This window comes from Xiphophorus couchianus, chromosome 9 (assembly GCF_001444195.1).
Source record: "Xiphophorus couchianus chromosome 9, X_couchianus-1.0, whole genome shotgun sequence".
NCBI classification, from domain to species: domain Eukaryota; kingdom Metazoa; phylum Chordata; class Actinopteri; order Cyprinodontiformes; family Poeciliidae; genus Xiphophorus; species Xiphophorus couchianus.
In genome coordinates this window covers 9,439,412-9,454,263 of record NC_040236.1, presented here as the reverse complement: position 1 = coordinate 9,454,263, position 14,852 = coordinate 9,439,412, and the positions used below count along the sequence as shown (strand labels likewise).

Sequence of the window (14,852 nt, the reverse complement as noted above, 5' to 3'; positions counted from 1 at the left end):
GGTGATGGTTGTGTGTGTGGTTTGGTTCATTACGGGCCGGATAGCCATCAGGTCAAAGACAGGGCTCAGAGCTGCCAGCAGGCTCGGTTGGTCTGGTTTGGAGCAGTTAACCTTAAATGAGCTGCACAAACCTGATGAGGACAATTCATAGGCAAGTGAGGCCACATTTGTAGGCTGTGTTATAGTCATTACAACTGTGCAAAAACAGAACATTTAAACATGCATATGTTAAATTTTTCCAAAATATGAATACATCTGAAATTAGCACTACTAATTTTGGATTGTCTCAGATTCTAAACTGCTCTCACAAAACCCCCCCAAAAAACTAACTTTGACACTTGTCATTAAAAGACTCACCTGGCATCATAAGAACGAGAAAAACCAGAGTGGCTGATGGGAAAACCCACTAAAAAAGAGAAAAGAATTCAATAGAGAATTGAAGCAGCATTCAGCTTCTATGCACCACAAATCTGGAACAATCTTCCAGAAAACTGCAAAACAGCTGAAACACTGAGTTCCTTTACATCTAGACTAAAAACTCAGCTGTTTAGAGTTGCTTTTGAAACCTAATCATGAAACATTAATCAATAATCTGATGTGCAAAACGTAATGTTGACTGTGTGTTCTATGACTTTGTAATTTTGTATTTTATGTATATTACTTTGAAATGCCGTGTTGCTTTCAAAGGTGCTATACAGATCAAATTTGATTAATTGACTGATTGATTGATTGATATTTACTATCTGAGAGTAAATCAATGTTAAAAAGTTATTTTCTGACAAATTGTGATATCCAGATTGTGCAGGAGGAGAATATGCTTTACCTTGAGTGTAGTTTCCTTTGACGCCATGACGCTTGAATTTTAGTAGCTGTCAGGTGGATGAAGCTTCTTCTCCTCTTATCTATCTTGGAATAGGAAAACAAATTGAAACATCATGTAAAACCAGAGTAGGGGATGGTCATCTATACAAATAATGTTGGAGAGACCAAACTCAAGGACGAGCAAACAAAAACCACAGTTAACATGATGCCCCTTGGTTTTCGACTCGCATGACATTAAGACTGACCACAGCGCTGTCAGACACCAGCGCTGCTGGTTATAGGCAAATAAACAGCAGACAGAATGTGAGAAGTGTCTGGCTTCTGGCCAAACATGCAACCTTTCTGCACCATTTCATTAATTTAACAAACATCTTGCACATTATGTCACATGTTAATCATCTATCCTTATTTAGATGTGATTCATTAGCTTTGTTCTTTAATAAATATTCTAAATAATGATGCCTTAGAGTGCTGCTTTCCATTGTAAGGGTCAGGACCTCTCTGGGTTATGAGGTCTCAAGTGCTTGGATGTAAAAGCAAAGAGGCAAAGCTAGCAGCTTCCATTCAGCTAACTGAGGAATTTCCACTTGAAAGATCAATATTTTTCCAATTCGTCAACCTTTGTCTAATGCATTTTCTTTCTGATATATCAGTTTTTCTAATGCAAAAAGCTTCAAAAAAGAAATCTTGCAGAGACACCTATTATTAGGTGTCACAATAAAAGCATGAAATAATTACAGACCAACATTTTATAGATTTAACAAACAAATTAGGTGAGGGTCTTGCTGGGTTGAATGGATTACCCATGTATACGAGGCTGTCATCGCTGAAATTTGCTTTTCGAATTAATTCTCAAGATGATGCTTTCTTTGAGGACGTGTACAGGGATAAAAACTGTAGCTTTTATTAATTCAAATTGAAGAAACTCATAAAGGCAAAAAAGCAACTGAAAAAGCTTATGGACAGGCACCACACGTAGAGGCTGCAAATTGCGATAAACATGGATAGGGAGTTTAGGATGAGGATTAGAGATGTCTTTCCCCCGGGGCTCATAAACTAGTGGTGGGTGGATGCCTGATGGAGCCGTGAGAAGGAGGGTGGAGAAGGCGCGTAGGAGTTGGAGTTAAAACTTGAGTGGTTACAATGAGGCGTGGTCTCATGCTGATGTGCTGCACCTGAGGTGCATGACGCTGAGATTGCATAATGCAGGTGAGGCTGGAAAGAATAATAGATCTTCAAATGCCAAAAGATAATAAATCTTTTAACAGTATTTGGGACCCTGATAGCTTTGCCTCAAAAAGCTTTCTGTTAAAATGTTTATGTATTTTTAAAAGAAAAGGGTAAAATAATTTTTTTTCTTAAATACACATTTTATATATAATTAAGACAACAAGGGGCCTGCACCAAAGGCTTATAATTACCTAAAATCCTGCACACATTTTGTTGACAAAAGTAAATGTGACTATTTCATTTTTAAAATCAGCATCTTTTTATTTGCATGTTTCACCACATTAACAATAATCCAGACAAATTTACGTATTTGTGTACACAATGCATTACAAGTTTTCTGAAATTGTTTCTTTTTTACAATATATAGAAATCAAATGTTTAAAATTTTGTTTTAATGTTCATCTAGGCAAAAAAAAAAATTCTTATGTTTATGTTTATTTATTCTTCAGTTTACCACAGTGACAAGTCACTGACACATGCCTTTACAAAAATGTGTTTAATATAATGTATATAGTAATATTTACATATATTAATATATTAAGAAACACATTTCATTTGAATATGAGGGAAAGCAAAAGAGAGAGAGAAAGAGAAAGAGAGAACTTGTGTTTAGGTCATTGTTTTGTACAAATTCCTAGCCTGCATCCCTCACAATGAGCAGGCTCATGGGGACTCTTCACATCAAGGCTTCTGGGCCTCCTGTTCTGTTCTCCAAGATCTTCTTGGTAGCACTTAATTCTTATTTTCTCCATCAGGGTCTCCATGAGGACTTGAATGTTGTCGGACTCCACACTTGGTTTCACCATCTGTGCATTGGAACATGTCTTGCAGTTTTGGCGCAAAGGCCTCACCTTGACGGTGCCCCGCCCGTTCATAAGACGCATGTGGAAAACCACCATGACCCGGTTTGAAGGCCAACTTCTCCTGCATGAGGTACAGCTGAATCTTTAAGGGAAAAAAAAGACACTTCAATAAGAAGTTTACACTTTTGAAGCCAGATGAGCATGCATGCTGTTCCTCCAGCCATATACTGTATGTATATATATATATAAACAGAGCCATTTGTTCTGATTTCGAAATCAGAAAGATCTGTCATTTTTAACTGGAGGCTACAACTGTTGCTGCGCTATGTTGATTTACAAGGCATGTGATTGTGGATTTTTATGGTAAATCTATTTTTATCTTCCTCACTAACCACTATCTGATTTCACTGGATCAACAGGTTCAATTTCTGAGTGAAAATGCTAGAATGATCTTTAGACAGTGAGATTTTATAGCAGAGTAAATTACTTATGCCAGACAATAAGATGTTTAACTTTCTAAAGACAGTAATTCATCATACAAAAATGAGGTAAGAATTGTCTAAGCACTTGTCTATGGATCTAGTGCAAAATACTTTCAACATGTATGTAATGTGTGAACATTTAGATAGATAAATTTACTACAATTTTTTGGAAATCCAAAATTTAGCAGAAGAAATTAATCAACAGTATAGTTCTAACCTTGCACTTGTTTTCTTGAAGTACTTCTTCCAGCCCATGTTTGGATTATCAGGGTCAATATTTTCATCAAACTCCAAATGCCAAGTGTGTTCTTTTCGGTTAAGTGTTTCAATTTCCATCTGAAAGATGCGGATCCATTCCTGTTCTTCCATCTTTATCTTTTAAAAGTAGATGATTGAAGAAGAGTCAGAGCTGGAACAACTGATCTGCACAGTTGTCAAACAGCTTGTGAATGTGACTCAGCATTGTCCAGAGGGAGGGATGCGCCACTCAGGAAAACGAAACTTAAAAGTGGGCAAACACTGCGTTAAGTTTCAGTTATTCAGAATAAGACAATTTATGAAATGTAGATACAGAAACGAAACTGAAAGGTGATAAAACTGAGAGAAACACTTCCACCTGCTGGTCAAAGTGATAACTACATGTATTAGAATAACATACAGTTGGAAACCTACATACCACAAAATACTCACAGCTGTGATTACAGAAAAACAGTGTTTCAAATATTCACTCGGGTTGAATGAATAAGCATGCCGCACTCTCCAGATTTTTATTTCTGACTGTTTTGGAAAACCTTGTGGCCTTTATCTTCCACTTCACAGTTGTGCAACTTTGTGTTGGCATGTTATACAACCTTAAAAGAGTGGTATAATGTATATGTTTAGTGAAACGCATACACAAAATCAAAGAGCATCATTACTTTTGAAGGTAACAACAACTGATAATTGATGGTTTTTTTATTTACAGTTATGTGATTTTAACCAAACTGGAGTAGTGCTTACTGATTCCATAGAAAAGTGGAGGGCAAAAACTTGAGTATGGATTCAATAATAAAAAAAAGCACCCTAAAGCCTGCTAGCTTTATTTTCTTTTTCCATTTCTATGACGCTGGTACGTGCTCTTATTTTGAAACCGGAAATGGGCGTCAATCGTCACTATAGCAACGGATGTAATCTTGTAAGTTAGCGTGTGAACACATTCGCCTGTTTTTTTATATTCGTGACCCTATATCTCAGTCAAACATGATGGAGGAATCAGATACGTACCACATCCGACCTAACCATCGGTTCAAGTGAGTTTGCTGAAGTAGTTTCATGTTGTTGTTTTTTTTCTTTTTGAAATATCAAGCATTGCTAGCGAGATTTTGGCTAACGACAGCTTTTCGAAGTCGGACCATTGATAAACCAGTTGTTGTACAAAGTTTACCTTACTATATAACCTGGTTGTGCTAATTTAAGATAACACTTATTGCATCGCAGGTTACATTCGGTAAAGCGATAGTGCTTACAATTTTGTAAATAAATAAACTTCCATTTAGTTTCATTCTTTTCCTTTGTATGTGTATTTACTGGAATATTTATGTACAGTTATTTGAGTAAATTGATATTTATACGCTCTTAAGCAAGCAGCTTATCAGAGCACAAGTAATAGTTAAACAACTGGGTAATTTTGAAGGACGTTTTAAATTAATACTGTTAGCTAATTTGCCTTTTGATCTGAATCAAAGCATTTGACAAGCTTTTGGTCTTTGCTTGCAATTAGTTCTGTGTATGAAGAATAGAGTTTAGTGTTCACTGTGTCACCATGAATGAGAGTTTCACTAAGTTGATGAATTCACAATCATGTCAAACTCAATATACACAATAATATTATATTAATGTTACTTGGGGCAAATAGATTAGTTATATGTTGGATAGTAGGTAAAAATAGATGCTAATATTTGACCTCTGCTGAGACTAAAGTTTCTTTTCTTGTGTTTCTATGAATTGTTAAATTTTCAGGTTTAAACCAGCCGTCGTAAAGGGATACATCCGTAATATTGTGAGGGAGCGTCTTTCTGATGTGCAGTACGAACCAGAGACTGTCGCAGAGCTGACCCGTTCACTGGCAGAGAGCGTAAAGGACAAAGTGAAGAGTTAGTTCTGCATTATCCTCCTGGGCTTTACCCTGAGCACGCTGTGAAAAATACAATGTTCAGACCAATTTCCTAACCAGTAGTGTTTGTCTTATCACTGAAGCCACAACATGAGTTGATATTTTCTTAAAATGTTTTGAACTTCAGCAAGATGTGACATTTCTGCAGTGTCAACACACAACAAGCAAAATAAAATGTAAACCAAATATTCCGCTCATGCTTTCAATTTATTTAACTGAGAGAAGACAACAGTAGATACAAATAAATAAAATCAAAATGAATATACTAGCTTACTTTTTGTAGCCTACAACTTACATCACCGGCAAAATATCTATCATGAAAAAGAAAAATAGTCATGCAACATTGTAATATTATGTCTGTGCATCTTATAAATGTAATACAAGCTCTGACATACTTTATTTTTATTTAATTTATGGCTTGTACTTTATAAACCACTAAAATAAACTTCGTTTTGTTTTGTGCACAGCTGCAGAATTTGACAGATACAAGATTGTTGTGCAGGTGCTCATTGGAGAACAACGAGGACAAGGAGTAAAGTAAGTTGTATCCATTACTCATAAACAAAAAACAGACTGAGTTGTTTGTTAAAAACCATGCAGTCAATTTAGAAAGCCCTTAATTCTTAAAAGAAAAACATTAGGAAGGAATGGAATAAAGCACAACGCTAAACAAACACGTGTTACTATAAAGTGCCTGTCATCAACTTTGAATCTATATCATAACAGAGCAATGGAGCGAGAATGGTAAAAGTTTATGGTAAAAGACATTTATTGTATCTTTTCTATGTTTTTCTCCCTTCATTTAAGAGATACAATATTTGTCATCATTGAAAATATTGCCTTATATAGCAAAGTGATGGGAAGGCCATCACTTTGCCTTCTGCAAAGAGCAATAAATAGAAGAAAATTATAGAATATATGTATTTAGCGGGAGTCATAGACTCTTTAACTGGAGTAAAAGAAAACAGACTACTAGCTAAGCAGTGTCTGACAGACTGTCAAACATTTGCACATATTCTGCACATTTTTTTGATTTTGAGTACTTAACTTAAACTTGGTGCCACCAAAGTGACACAAACACTTTAATACCACTGCAAAGTTTTCAAAGTAAAATATATTCTAATTGTATTTTTAAATTAATTGTGTTCCAGGGAAATGTAAAAAAATGCTTGTCATATTATTTCCGTTCCTTTCTCTGGGTGGTTTTTTCACTTTTTATCATATTACAAGTAGGAAATCTAATTGATTTACTTACACATCACATAACTCTGAGGTGAAAAAAAATGGATATGTGATTTTCTTTTTTTATGCAAAGAAGCATCTGAAAAATATCCCAAAATTTGACAAGCCAACAAAAGCATGGCTAATCATCTAATGTGCCTGCCAGCAAAAAGATCATTAATGCAGGAAGACGAGCAGAGATCCACAGCTCAGGCTGAATAGTTGTGGACTTCAGAAATTTGTGACAGGGAGACAAGAAGAAATATATTTTAAAAGAAAGTAATCAGAAAATCCAATTCACAGTTTGGTATTAGTCATGTAGGTGACAAAGTGAACATGTGGAAGAAGGTTCCTTGCAGATGGCAACAAAATAAAATGTTTTAGCCTACATGTAGAACACTATCTATGCAGAAAACTAACACTGCATATGATCCTGAAAATGCAATTGTTGTTGTAAAAGTGGCAGTATCATGCTGTGGCGGTACTGCTCTTCAGTTGGGAGAAGGATAAGGAAAGAGGCTGAGTTAATTACAAGCCTGTTCTGAAAAAAATCTGAGCTAAAAGCTGTAATTGGAACAAAATGAGATTCTACAAAGTAAAGACTCAAGGTGGCTGAAAATAAATGCATGCCACACTTTTCAGAATGTTATTTGTTTAAAAACGGTTAAAATCACAAATCACTTTTCTTCCACTTCTCAATGATGCCTTTTACAAAAGATTTCAATAAAACTGATGTTACGGCTGTCATTTAAAAGTTCCAGGGTATCTATGTAAGTAAATGGTACATAAGAAGGGAAGGGAAGTCTTTAAGTGACAGTCAGCATCTAGCATCTCATCAGAATTTGTAACAAGGAGCTCAAGCTTTTCAAAAATTATCCGTCTCATACTATTAGGACAGAATGACAGTTTTAATAAATATGTTAAAACATAAAAGTTACCTTCTGCAGCTTTGAATGTACTTTCCTGATAAATTTTTTTTCAGGATGTCTGCTAGGTGTTTGTGGGACGCAGACACGGACAACTATGCAGAAGATGTTTTCATGAATGTAAGCACTCCGTCAGATTTAATCAACACAATAAAGGTTTCTTTGAGAATGTTTCTTTTTTTTTTAAACCATGTGTTTCTATCCCATAGGACAGCTTGTTCTGTGTGGTGACAGTTTTTGGAAGCTATTATTACTGAAGACTTGAAGCATGGATGACCTCAAATCCTTTTATATATAGAGTTATGAAATGAACATTTCTGAGACGGCACACTGCCAGCTCTTCAGCTTCTGGAGAGTGGAAATATGTCATTTCTGTCTCTTTCAGAAGTATGATTCTCACACATCCTGTATAGGACCTTTGCTGATGTAGTGATAATATAATGAATGCTCTCAATGTAATTTCCTGACTTGACAAGATAGAGATTGATGACAGAAGCTGTTTGAACAGCTAATTCTGGATTGCACCTAATGATGTGCCAGCCTGGACTCCCAGGTGCTGAAAAGATGGTGTCAGCTCAGCTGGGCAAAGGAACTTTCCCAAATTCATTTTATTTTAAAGGATAATTCAATAAAAATAAATTATCTTAACCAACACATGTTATTGTTTATGTTTTGGAGCTGCTGTATCAGAAAATGTCAGAATCATGACAGAAATGATAATCAACTTTTATAATTATAGAACAAGACAACACAAATCTGGATATTTGGACATATCTGGATAGCATTACAATTATTACCACTTTATTTTATTCTGTATTCTACAAATTTTAGTACTTCCTTCACAGTTATGCGTTAGCTTAGTTTTTTGGGAATATTCAAATGTCCTTTTGGACTCTCTATGTCTAAGCAATTTAAATGTTTAGAGCTACACAGACAGCTTCTATAACGGGTTAAAGAAACTGTTCATATTTGGAAAATAATAGTGTCATCAAATTTAAGCTGAAAAAAATAGCCAAGTGAAGATGTTAATGATGAAAAATGAAACTATATCCTTACATGCTGCTGACAAAATAGAGTAGGCTAAACACATGGGACTTTTCATTTTTTTATGACTGAAAAGAGGTTTTTGTTCCTACAAAATGACTCACATCTTCTACCTACAATGTCTGAGTTGTCTCACATTTCCCTCTAAATTAATCCAATAAAATTCAACATCTACTTTTTTTAACCATTTCATTTCCTAAACTTCCACATAAACTTCATATTTTACAGATAGTTGCTGTCAAATTGAGTGCCTGGAGTTCAACTGAAGGTTTGCTTAATGTGGAAATTACAAAATACTCTTCTATTGTAATCATTTGTTAAAATGAAAATACACATTTTGTTGTCTTCTCGTTCACAGCGAAGCTTTAAATCAATTGTCTTCTTAGTTAATGTTTTAAAAATCCAACTCACTGATTAATTTGTTTTCCTGTCTTCTTTATCTCTGCACATTCTGTTATCTCTTGGCTTTGATCTGGATGCTGTGTTTGTCACTGATACCTTATCTGCTGATGTAAGCACAGAGTCTGGCGACAGAACAATATCCCAATCATTCTTTGGTCATGACCATACCTTTGGCTAAGACTGCTCCATAATGAAGGATGTCTGCTGCAGCAAAAACATCACTATAACTCAGTGGTTTGTGGGTAGGTAGGATTCCCCGAGCTTGTAGAAATGTTCTTCTCCTCTACTTATATTACTTCTATTTTTTAGCAGACTACATAATGTAAACAGCCCTGGTCTAGGAGAATTCCCAGTAATCTGCTATCAGTCATTTAATATGTTTACATTAAATGCATAATCACCCATTTAAATGTGAGCAAACCACATCAGCACATAGGGATGTTTTTTGGTCAGGCTAAGGTAGGAGCAGATCAAATCAACAGTTTCAAAATTAGAAACACTGGCAAATAATTTTGTGCATATATCCCCGGGTTATGTTTATTCAGCAGATTTTGTTGTTTACTGCTGTGCTTCTGGCCACTGTCGTAATGCATGTACGGTTTAGTTGGTGCTATTGAACTAGTTGGTGTTATTGAACCTTAGGGCCTTTAATTTTATTCCAGGATAAATTGCTGTTCAGTGATTCTCCATTTCATAGTTTCTAAACATTCTTCACTGTTATTCTTTCAATACCTTATGTGTCTTCTGTTGTAATATTTCTATTACAGTATTTACATCTTACTTTCTGTCTGTTCAAACAATGTTTTTCATTTTAAGTTTTTACATGTGCAGCAGCTCTTTAAAATGGTCTTTTGTTGATCTTTGAAGGCAGACAGTGTCCCTATTTAAATGTCCAGCCTCACTTGTTCAGTTTTCCTCTAACTGTCCTCAATCATATCATTTAAAGCTCTAACTGAGACCTGCAGACTCTGAGGTTATGGACAATATTTTTGCTGCATTATATGGACTGACATATAGGTGGACTATGTCTTATGTGGTCTCTTGAGAAAATTACGTCCTAAACATTTCTGCTTGTGAGTAATCCGTCTTATAGTAGAAAAACAGATTTCAAATAGTTTTAAAATGACCTTAAAAACCTTTTTAAGTAGAGGGGGAGGTATTTTGGTTTTGTCAGTAATTGCAGCTGGTGCTGTCATTATTTTATCACACACCTGAAGGCTCCAGAGCAGTAATTGGCCAAATGTTTAGTTTTCATATTGGTTCTCCTATGTTACTACTTGTCCTAGTTTACTCAGTGAAGTGCAGTTATTTTCAGAACCAACGTTTTTTGTATTTCCTAAAACATTTTGAGAGCTTTAAGAACACACTGCATCTTGGATTATTTTCTATTAATATGTCCAGTGCTGTAAGGACTACATTTAGCTTTTGGTTATGACATCATTCTATATTTGTTTATAATTTACACTGAGGATCTGACATTATTGCGCCATGCTTTACTTCATGTGCTTTGCATATAAATAGATGATATAATTAATCATTAAAACTTTATTATTTCAGTAGTAAAATTTGAAAGTGAAGCTAATACTATTTCAATTAATTATTTCATAACAGCTGCTTACAGCTCATAAATATGCAAAAATTGGTCAGAACAATAAAATAAGAATAATAAAAAGTTCTCATGCATCTTTCTCCACATCACTTTTTCCTTCCACTTAATTGCTCTTGCATACATTACTCTGAACAGCCATCATCTTTTACCATCAACCTATTGAGGCTTACCTTCATGGCTGGACTAATTTCAAGTCAGAATATAAACTTTGTGACATATTCATGTACTAAAAATTGGTCAATCCAGCTAAATTTTATGTTCCCCTTTGCTGAAAGCCATAATTATAACAAACAGAAATAACTGCTAGGAATATATCAATCTATCAAAGTGGTACACATTTTAAATGAAATTAATGATTAAATTAAATCTGATACTCCAAATTATTGAGATGTACAATTTTAAAGTGAAATATATCATTTTATGATCATTTAAAATGTACTCATTTCAGCTGCTTGACTCTGAGCTAGGACAACATTTTCCTGCAGGCCAATAAAAGCAAAGTCTCCCATGGTTTCTTCTCCCTGAATCCATACAAAAGCCTGTTCAGTTGCTATGACGGCAGTTACTATGGAAATTAAGTAATGAAAAAAATCTTAGTTTACCTTTTAGGAAGTAATATTTCTATTAAATAATGTGAGAAAGCTGATGATAAGCATACTGTCATGTAGTCAATTTAATTTGTTGCTGGCTCGATACTCATCTGTAAAACATGCCAAGTCAAATGCCCTCTCTATATATATATATATTTATTTATTTATTTATTTATTTATTTCTGGATACAAATGTGGGTGAGGATTAGGATTGTTTATTTTGTGTGTGTGTGTGTGTGTATACATGTATATGTATGTATATATACAGTATATATATCTATAAGAACACACATAGATATATACTGTATATATATATATACAGTATATATACTGTATATATATATACAATATATATTGTATTTATTTTGTGTGTGTGTATGTATATATATATATATATACAAAATAAACAATCCTAATCCTCATCCACACTTGTATCCAGAAATCAAGCCTGTCCTTGAACTTGAACTTCAGTAACCTATCTGTGGATCACAGTCCAGCAGTTTGTCAACTTTCTTTTCCTAATTTGTTCAGGAAACAGACTTGTCTTAAATCAGATGTAGAGTACCTTTCAGACATTTCTGTTTTTGTGTTTATGCATAAACTTCTCTGCCTGACTTCAGAAAAGTGCCCCTGCGGAAAATCTAGCAGCATTTGAGAATGAAGTGTAACAAGACAGGAGAACTGAGCAAGTGAAGTGATGAAACCCCCAGAGTCAATTAGGCAAATTACCTATATGCTCATTACATATACACATTGCCTGAGGAGGATCTTGCAGGTTTATTTCTGGATTCTGAAACTTGACTGAAAGGTGATTTTTCTTCTATAGGTTTCGTTGGACATTTATAGAAACTATAAATAAAATATTGATAATATTCCTCTTCAGAAAATTGTTTTGATGTTGTAATACTGTGCTGATTGCTTGATAACATTGGGACTAATTTCCTTATGACACCCTGGGATGACAATTATGACATGGGCATACATTTCTTTGGTGCAGTCATGGAGACAAGCAAAATAAATTAACCTGAAATAATTTCTTCCAGATCTAAAAGGCCTCAACAACCATCAAAACAGCTCAGTGAACTGAGGTGTAATAAATCCAGGGTCGTTGCAGGAAACCCAAATGAAGAAAATGATATGAGGGGAGGTGTGATGACTAACAAGTAGAAATGAACGTCTAATCTGTTAAATACTTTTTTATACGGAAACATAAATGTAGATGATGCATAGTACAGATATAAATATTTCAAAGCTTTTATTGGTTGAATCCAAATATAAATGCAATTGAAAATTGAATTTGTAATTATTCTCTTTTCTTTGAAAAAGAAAAGAACAAAACACTCCCCATTAAAACTGTCTAAATATTGAGAAATAAATATATATAGTTGGAAAATTTAATTGATGACAAATATTTAAAAAAAACAAAATTTTTATTCTCTTTGAATGGTAAAAAAATAACAAACATAGAGATGATAAATAAATAAAAATAGTCCTGTAATCCTATAGGGTTATGTTGAAGTAAGCCCATTGAATTCTGTCATTTGTCAATAAAAAGGAAAAAAAAAATCTCTTATATGTATTTTTAATTCCTAAGTTCTTTTAGAACTTCGTTGTTGAGTCTCAAAAACAGCTCTTTACATTTTAAGCAGGGCTTTAGATGTGTTTCCTTGTGAATACATGATTACAGATGCTGACATTTGGGTCCTGCTCCACTTGGGTCTGTTATCATGGCAACAGCTGCCTCTGTCATATCCTGCTCAATCTTTCCTTTTTAAGTTTTTTGGAAGCAATATTACCGTATGCCTGCGTCTATAGATACACCTAAAAATTGGAATAATCTGATATGCAGATATAAAAAGAAACATGCTTTTCTCTGTGTAAAGCTTTGATATTATATCCTCTTTTCCCCAAACGTTTAGACCAAAAGTAGTATTCAATTTACACTAGAGCTTTATAGTTAAAAACAAAAATGGGCACTCTTTCAAATTTGTAAAGCTGTGTTTTTGTGCAATGCTTGTGTTCATGCAACAGATGAGGAACGTAATCAGCCCATTTCTGTGAGCTTTTTGTCCTGTGTGTTACATGTGTTGTTTTGGGCCTATTTAGTTTAAATTCATCTAGAACTCCAAAAGTTGATGGATCCACATGACCTGCTACATGCTATTCATACAATCAGTAGCTGTCACAAACAGAGTTCCATGCTATCCATACTATTATTTATTACTACTTGAATAACATAGAAGACATGGAGAGCCATCTTTAGTAACATTAGACTGCAAATAGTTGGAGAATGAAAATGTGTAGGTGCAAGTTAAAAATCAAGAGGAAATCATAGTTATGCTTTTCTTTAACCTTTTTTTTATGAGCTTTACTCAAAGCAGTTTCAAGGCATTGCAATTCTTATCTAGCAAGAATGTTTACATTTATTTTGTAGAATTTAAACTAATACTATTAGGCACAATACCAATATGAAAACAGAAAGATTTTAAATGCAAGCGCCTGTCACTTGTAATATGAGATGCTATCAAACTTATAAAGAAAACTGAGTTAGTTTGCCTTTTTTCCCCTTTTTGCTATTTGAAGTTTACAAGCAAACTACAAATGTCCGTAGTTATTATATCATTTATCATATCATATGCTAGTAGTTCCCATAAAATTTTGTAGTGATTAAGCAGATCCATTTATGAAAAAACAAAATGACCACAAAAAGGCAATTTTTGGATTTCATAAAAATATCTATAGGACTCACTCATTCTCATGTGATGCAAGGAATCCAGCTGCCACTATAAATTGATCTCTAATTATATTTATAAATTAACTATAATTGTTGAACTGTATGATTCACAATCCCTAAAGTGGTACCATAATTGCCAAGCTGGCCATTAATAGATAGCTGTCAGTGTAATTAGAGAAAATGGCTGGTTGCAGTGTGTGTGTTCTTTGAGTGTGTTGTTCCCTTTGTTCTATAGGATTTCATAGCATGGTAATTGGCCCTTTAAAAGTGATTTCTCTGCTTTTGTTATCAGATATTGAACACTGTGGGTCTGTCGCTGCTCTTTGTTCATCAGCAATCACCGTATGTGACAACAAGTCTCGCTGGATCCTCTGAGAAAGTCAATTATTTGATGTTTAGTGTCGCATTTTGTGTGCTTATCGGTACTTGTGAAACATGGTCACTCTTCACATCATCACAAATTGTCGGCTTCAGATTTGAGATCCTCGAGTAATTGTTTGAGCGCTTGTGATGCTTGTCTAAAGCATAATGGTTTCTAGTGGTCCTGAATTAGAAATTATCATCTAAAATCACTCATAACTTAAGTTCAGACTTTGACAGTTATTTCCATTGTCTAATAAAGGATGAGTTAGTGTTAAAGGCATTACTGCCTTTCACTTCAAAATCAAACCAGTTTGCTAATAAGCTGTATAAAAAAATTGTGGCGTTTATGTATAATTTTGAAGCTTCTATGGTCAGATTATTTCTTATGTCTAAAATTACATAAATTGAATTGAATTTCTTAATTTTTTTAACATGACTTTTAGAATCCTGACCTCAAGTCAGGATTAAAAATCA

The 14,852-nt window shown here is 34.3% G+C and overlaps 2 protein-coding genes across 2 annotated transcripts; one reads left to right on the top strand and one right to left on the bottom strand.

Moving 5' to 3' along the window:
• Positions 1-2,287: 2,287 nt before the first annotated feature.
• On the bottom strand, positions 2,288-3,802 carry LOC114150424 (receptor-transporting protein 3-like). Its single transcript, XM_028026808.1, has 2 exons — positions 3,555-3,802; positions 2,288-2,997 (listed from the first exon to the last, which is right to left on the bottom strand). Exons 1-2 carry the CDS (start codon positions 3,704-3,706, stop codon positions 2,667-2,669), a joined length of 483 nt encoding a protein of 160 aa, XP_027882609.1. The 5' UTR covers positions 3,707-3,802; the 3' UTR covers positions 2,288-2,666.
• A 664-nt stretch (positions 3,803-4,466) lies between these two features.
• dynlt2b (dynein light chain Tctex-type 2B) lies at positions 4,467-8,854 on the top strand. The gene is made up of 5 exons (XM_028028983.1): positions 4,467-4,626; positions 5,336-5,469; positions 5,957-6,026; positions 7,693-7,756; positions 7,846-8,854. The coding sequence occupies exons 1-5, from the start codon at positions 4,577-4,579 to the stop codon at positions 7,891-7,893; spliced, it is 366 nt and encodes a 121-aa protein (XP_027884784.1). The 5' UTR covers positions 4,467-4,576; the 3' UTR covers positions 7,894-8,854.
• The last annotated feature ends 5,998 nt before the right edge of the window (positions 8,855-14,852 follow it).

What these genes read in the sequence shown, in the direction of transcription:
- LOC114150424 (XM_028026808.1), bottom strand. Translation starts at nt 3,706, where the DNA reads ATGGAAGAACAGGAATGGATCCGCATCTTTCAGATGGAAATTGAAACA. An exon ending in TTCAAGAAAACAAGTGCAAG is followed by an intron (nt 2,998 to 3,554) that starts GTTAGAACTATA and finishes TTTCCCTTAAAG; the next exon opens with ATTCAGCTGTACCTCATGCA.
- dynlt2b (XM_028028983.1), top strand. Translation starts at nt 4,577, where the DNA reads ATGATGGAGGAATCAGATACGTACCACATCCGACCTAACCATCGGTTC. An exon ending in CGTAAAGGACAAAGTGAAGA is followed by an intron (nt 5,470 to 5,956) that starts GTTAGTTCTGCA and finishes TTTTGTGCACAG; the next exon opens with CTGCAGAATTTGACAGATAC. An exon ending in CAGAAGATGTTTTCATGAAT is followed by an intron (nt 7,757 to 7,845) that starts GTAAGCACTCCG and finishes TCTATCCCATAG; the next exon opens with GACAGCTTGTTCTGTGTGGT.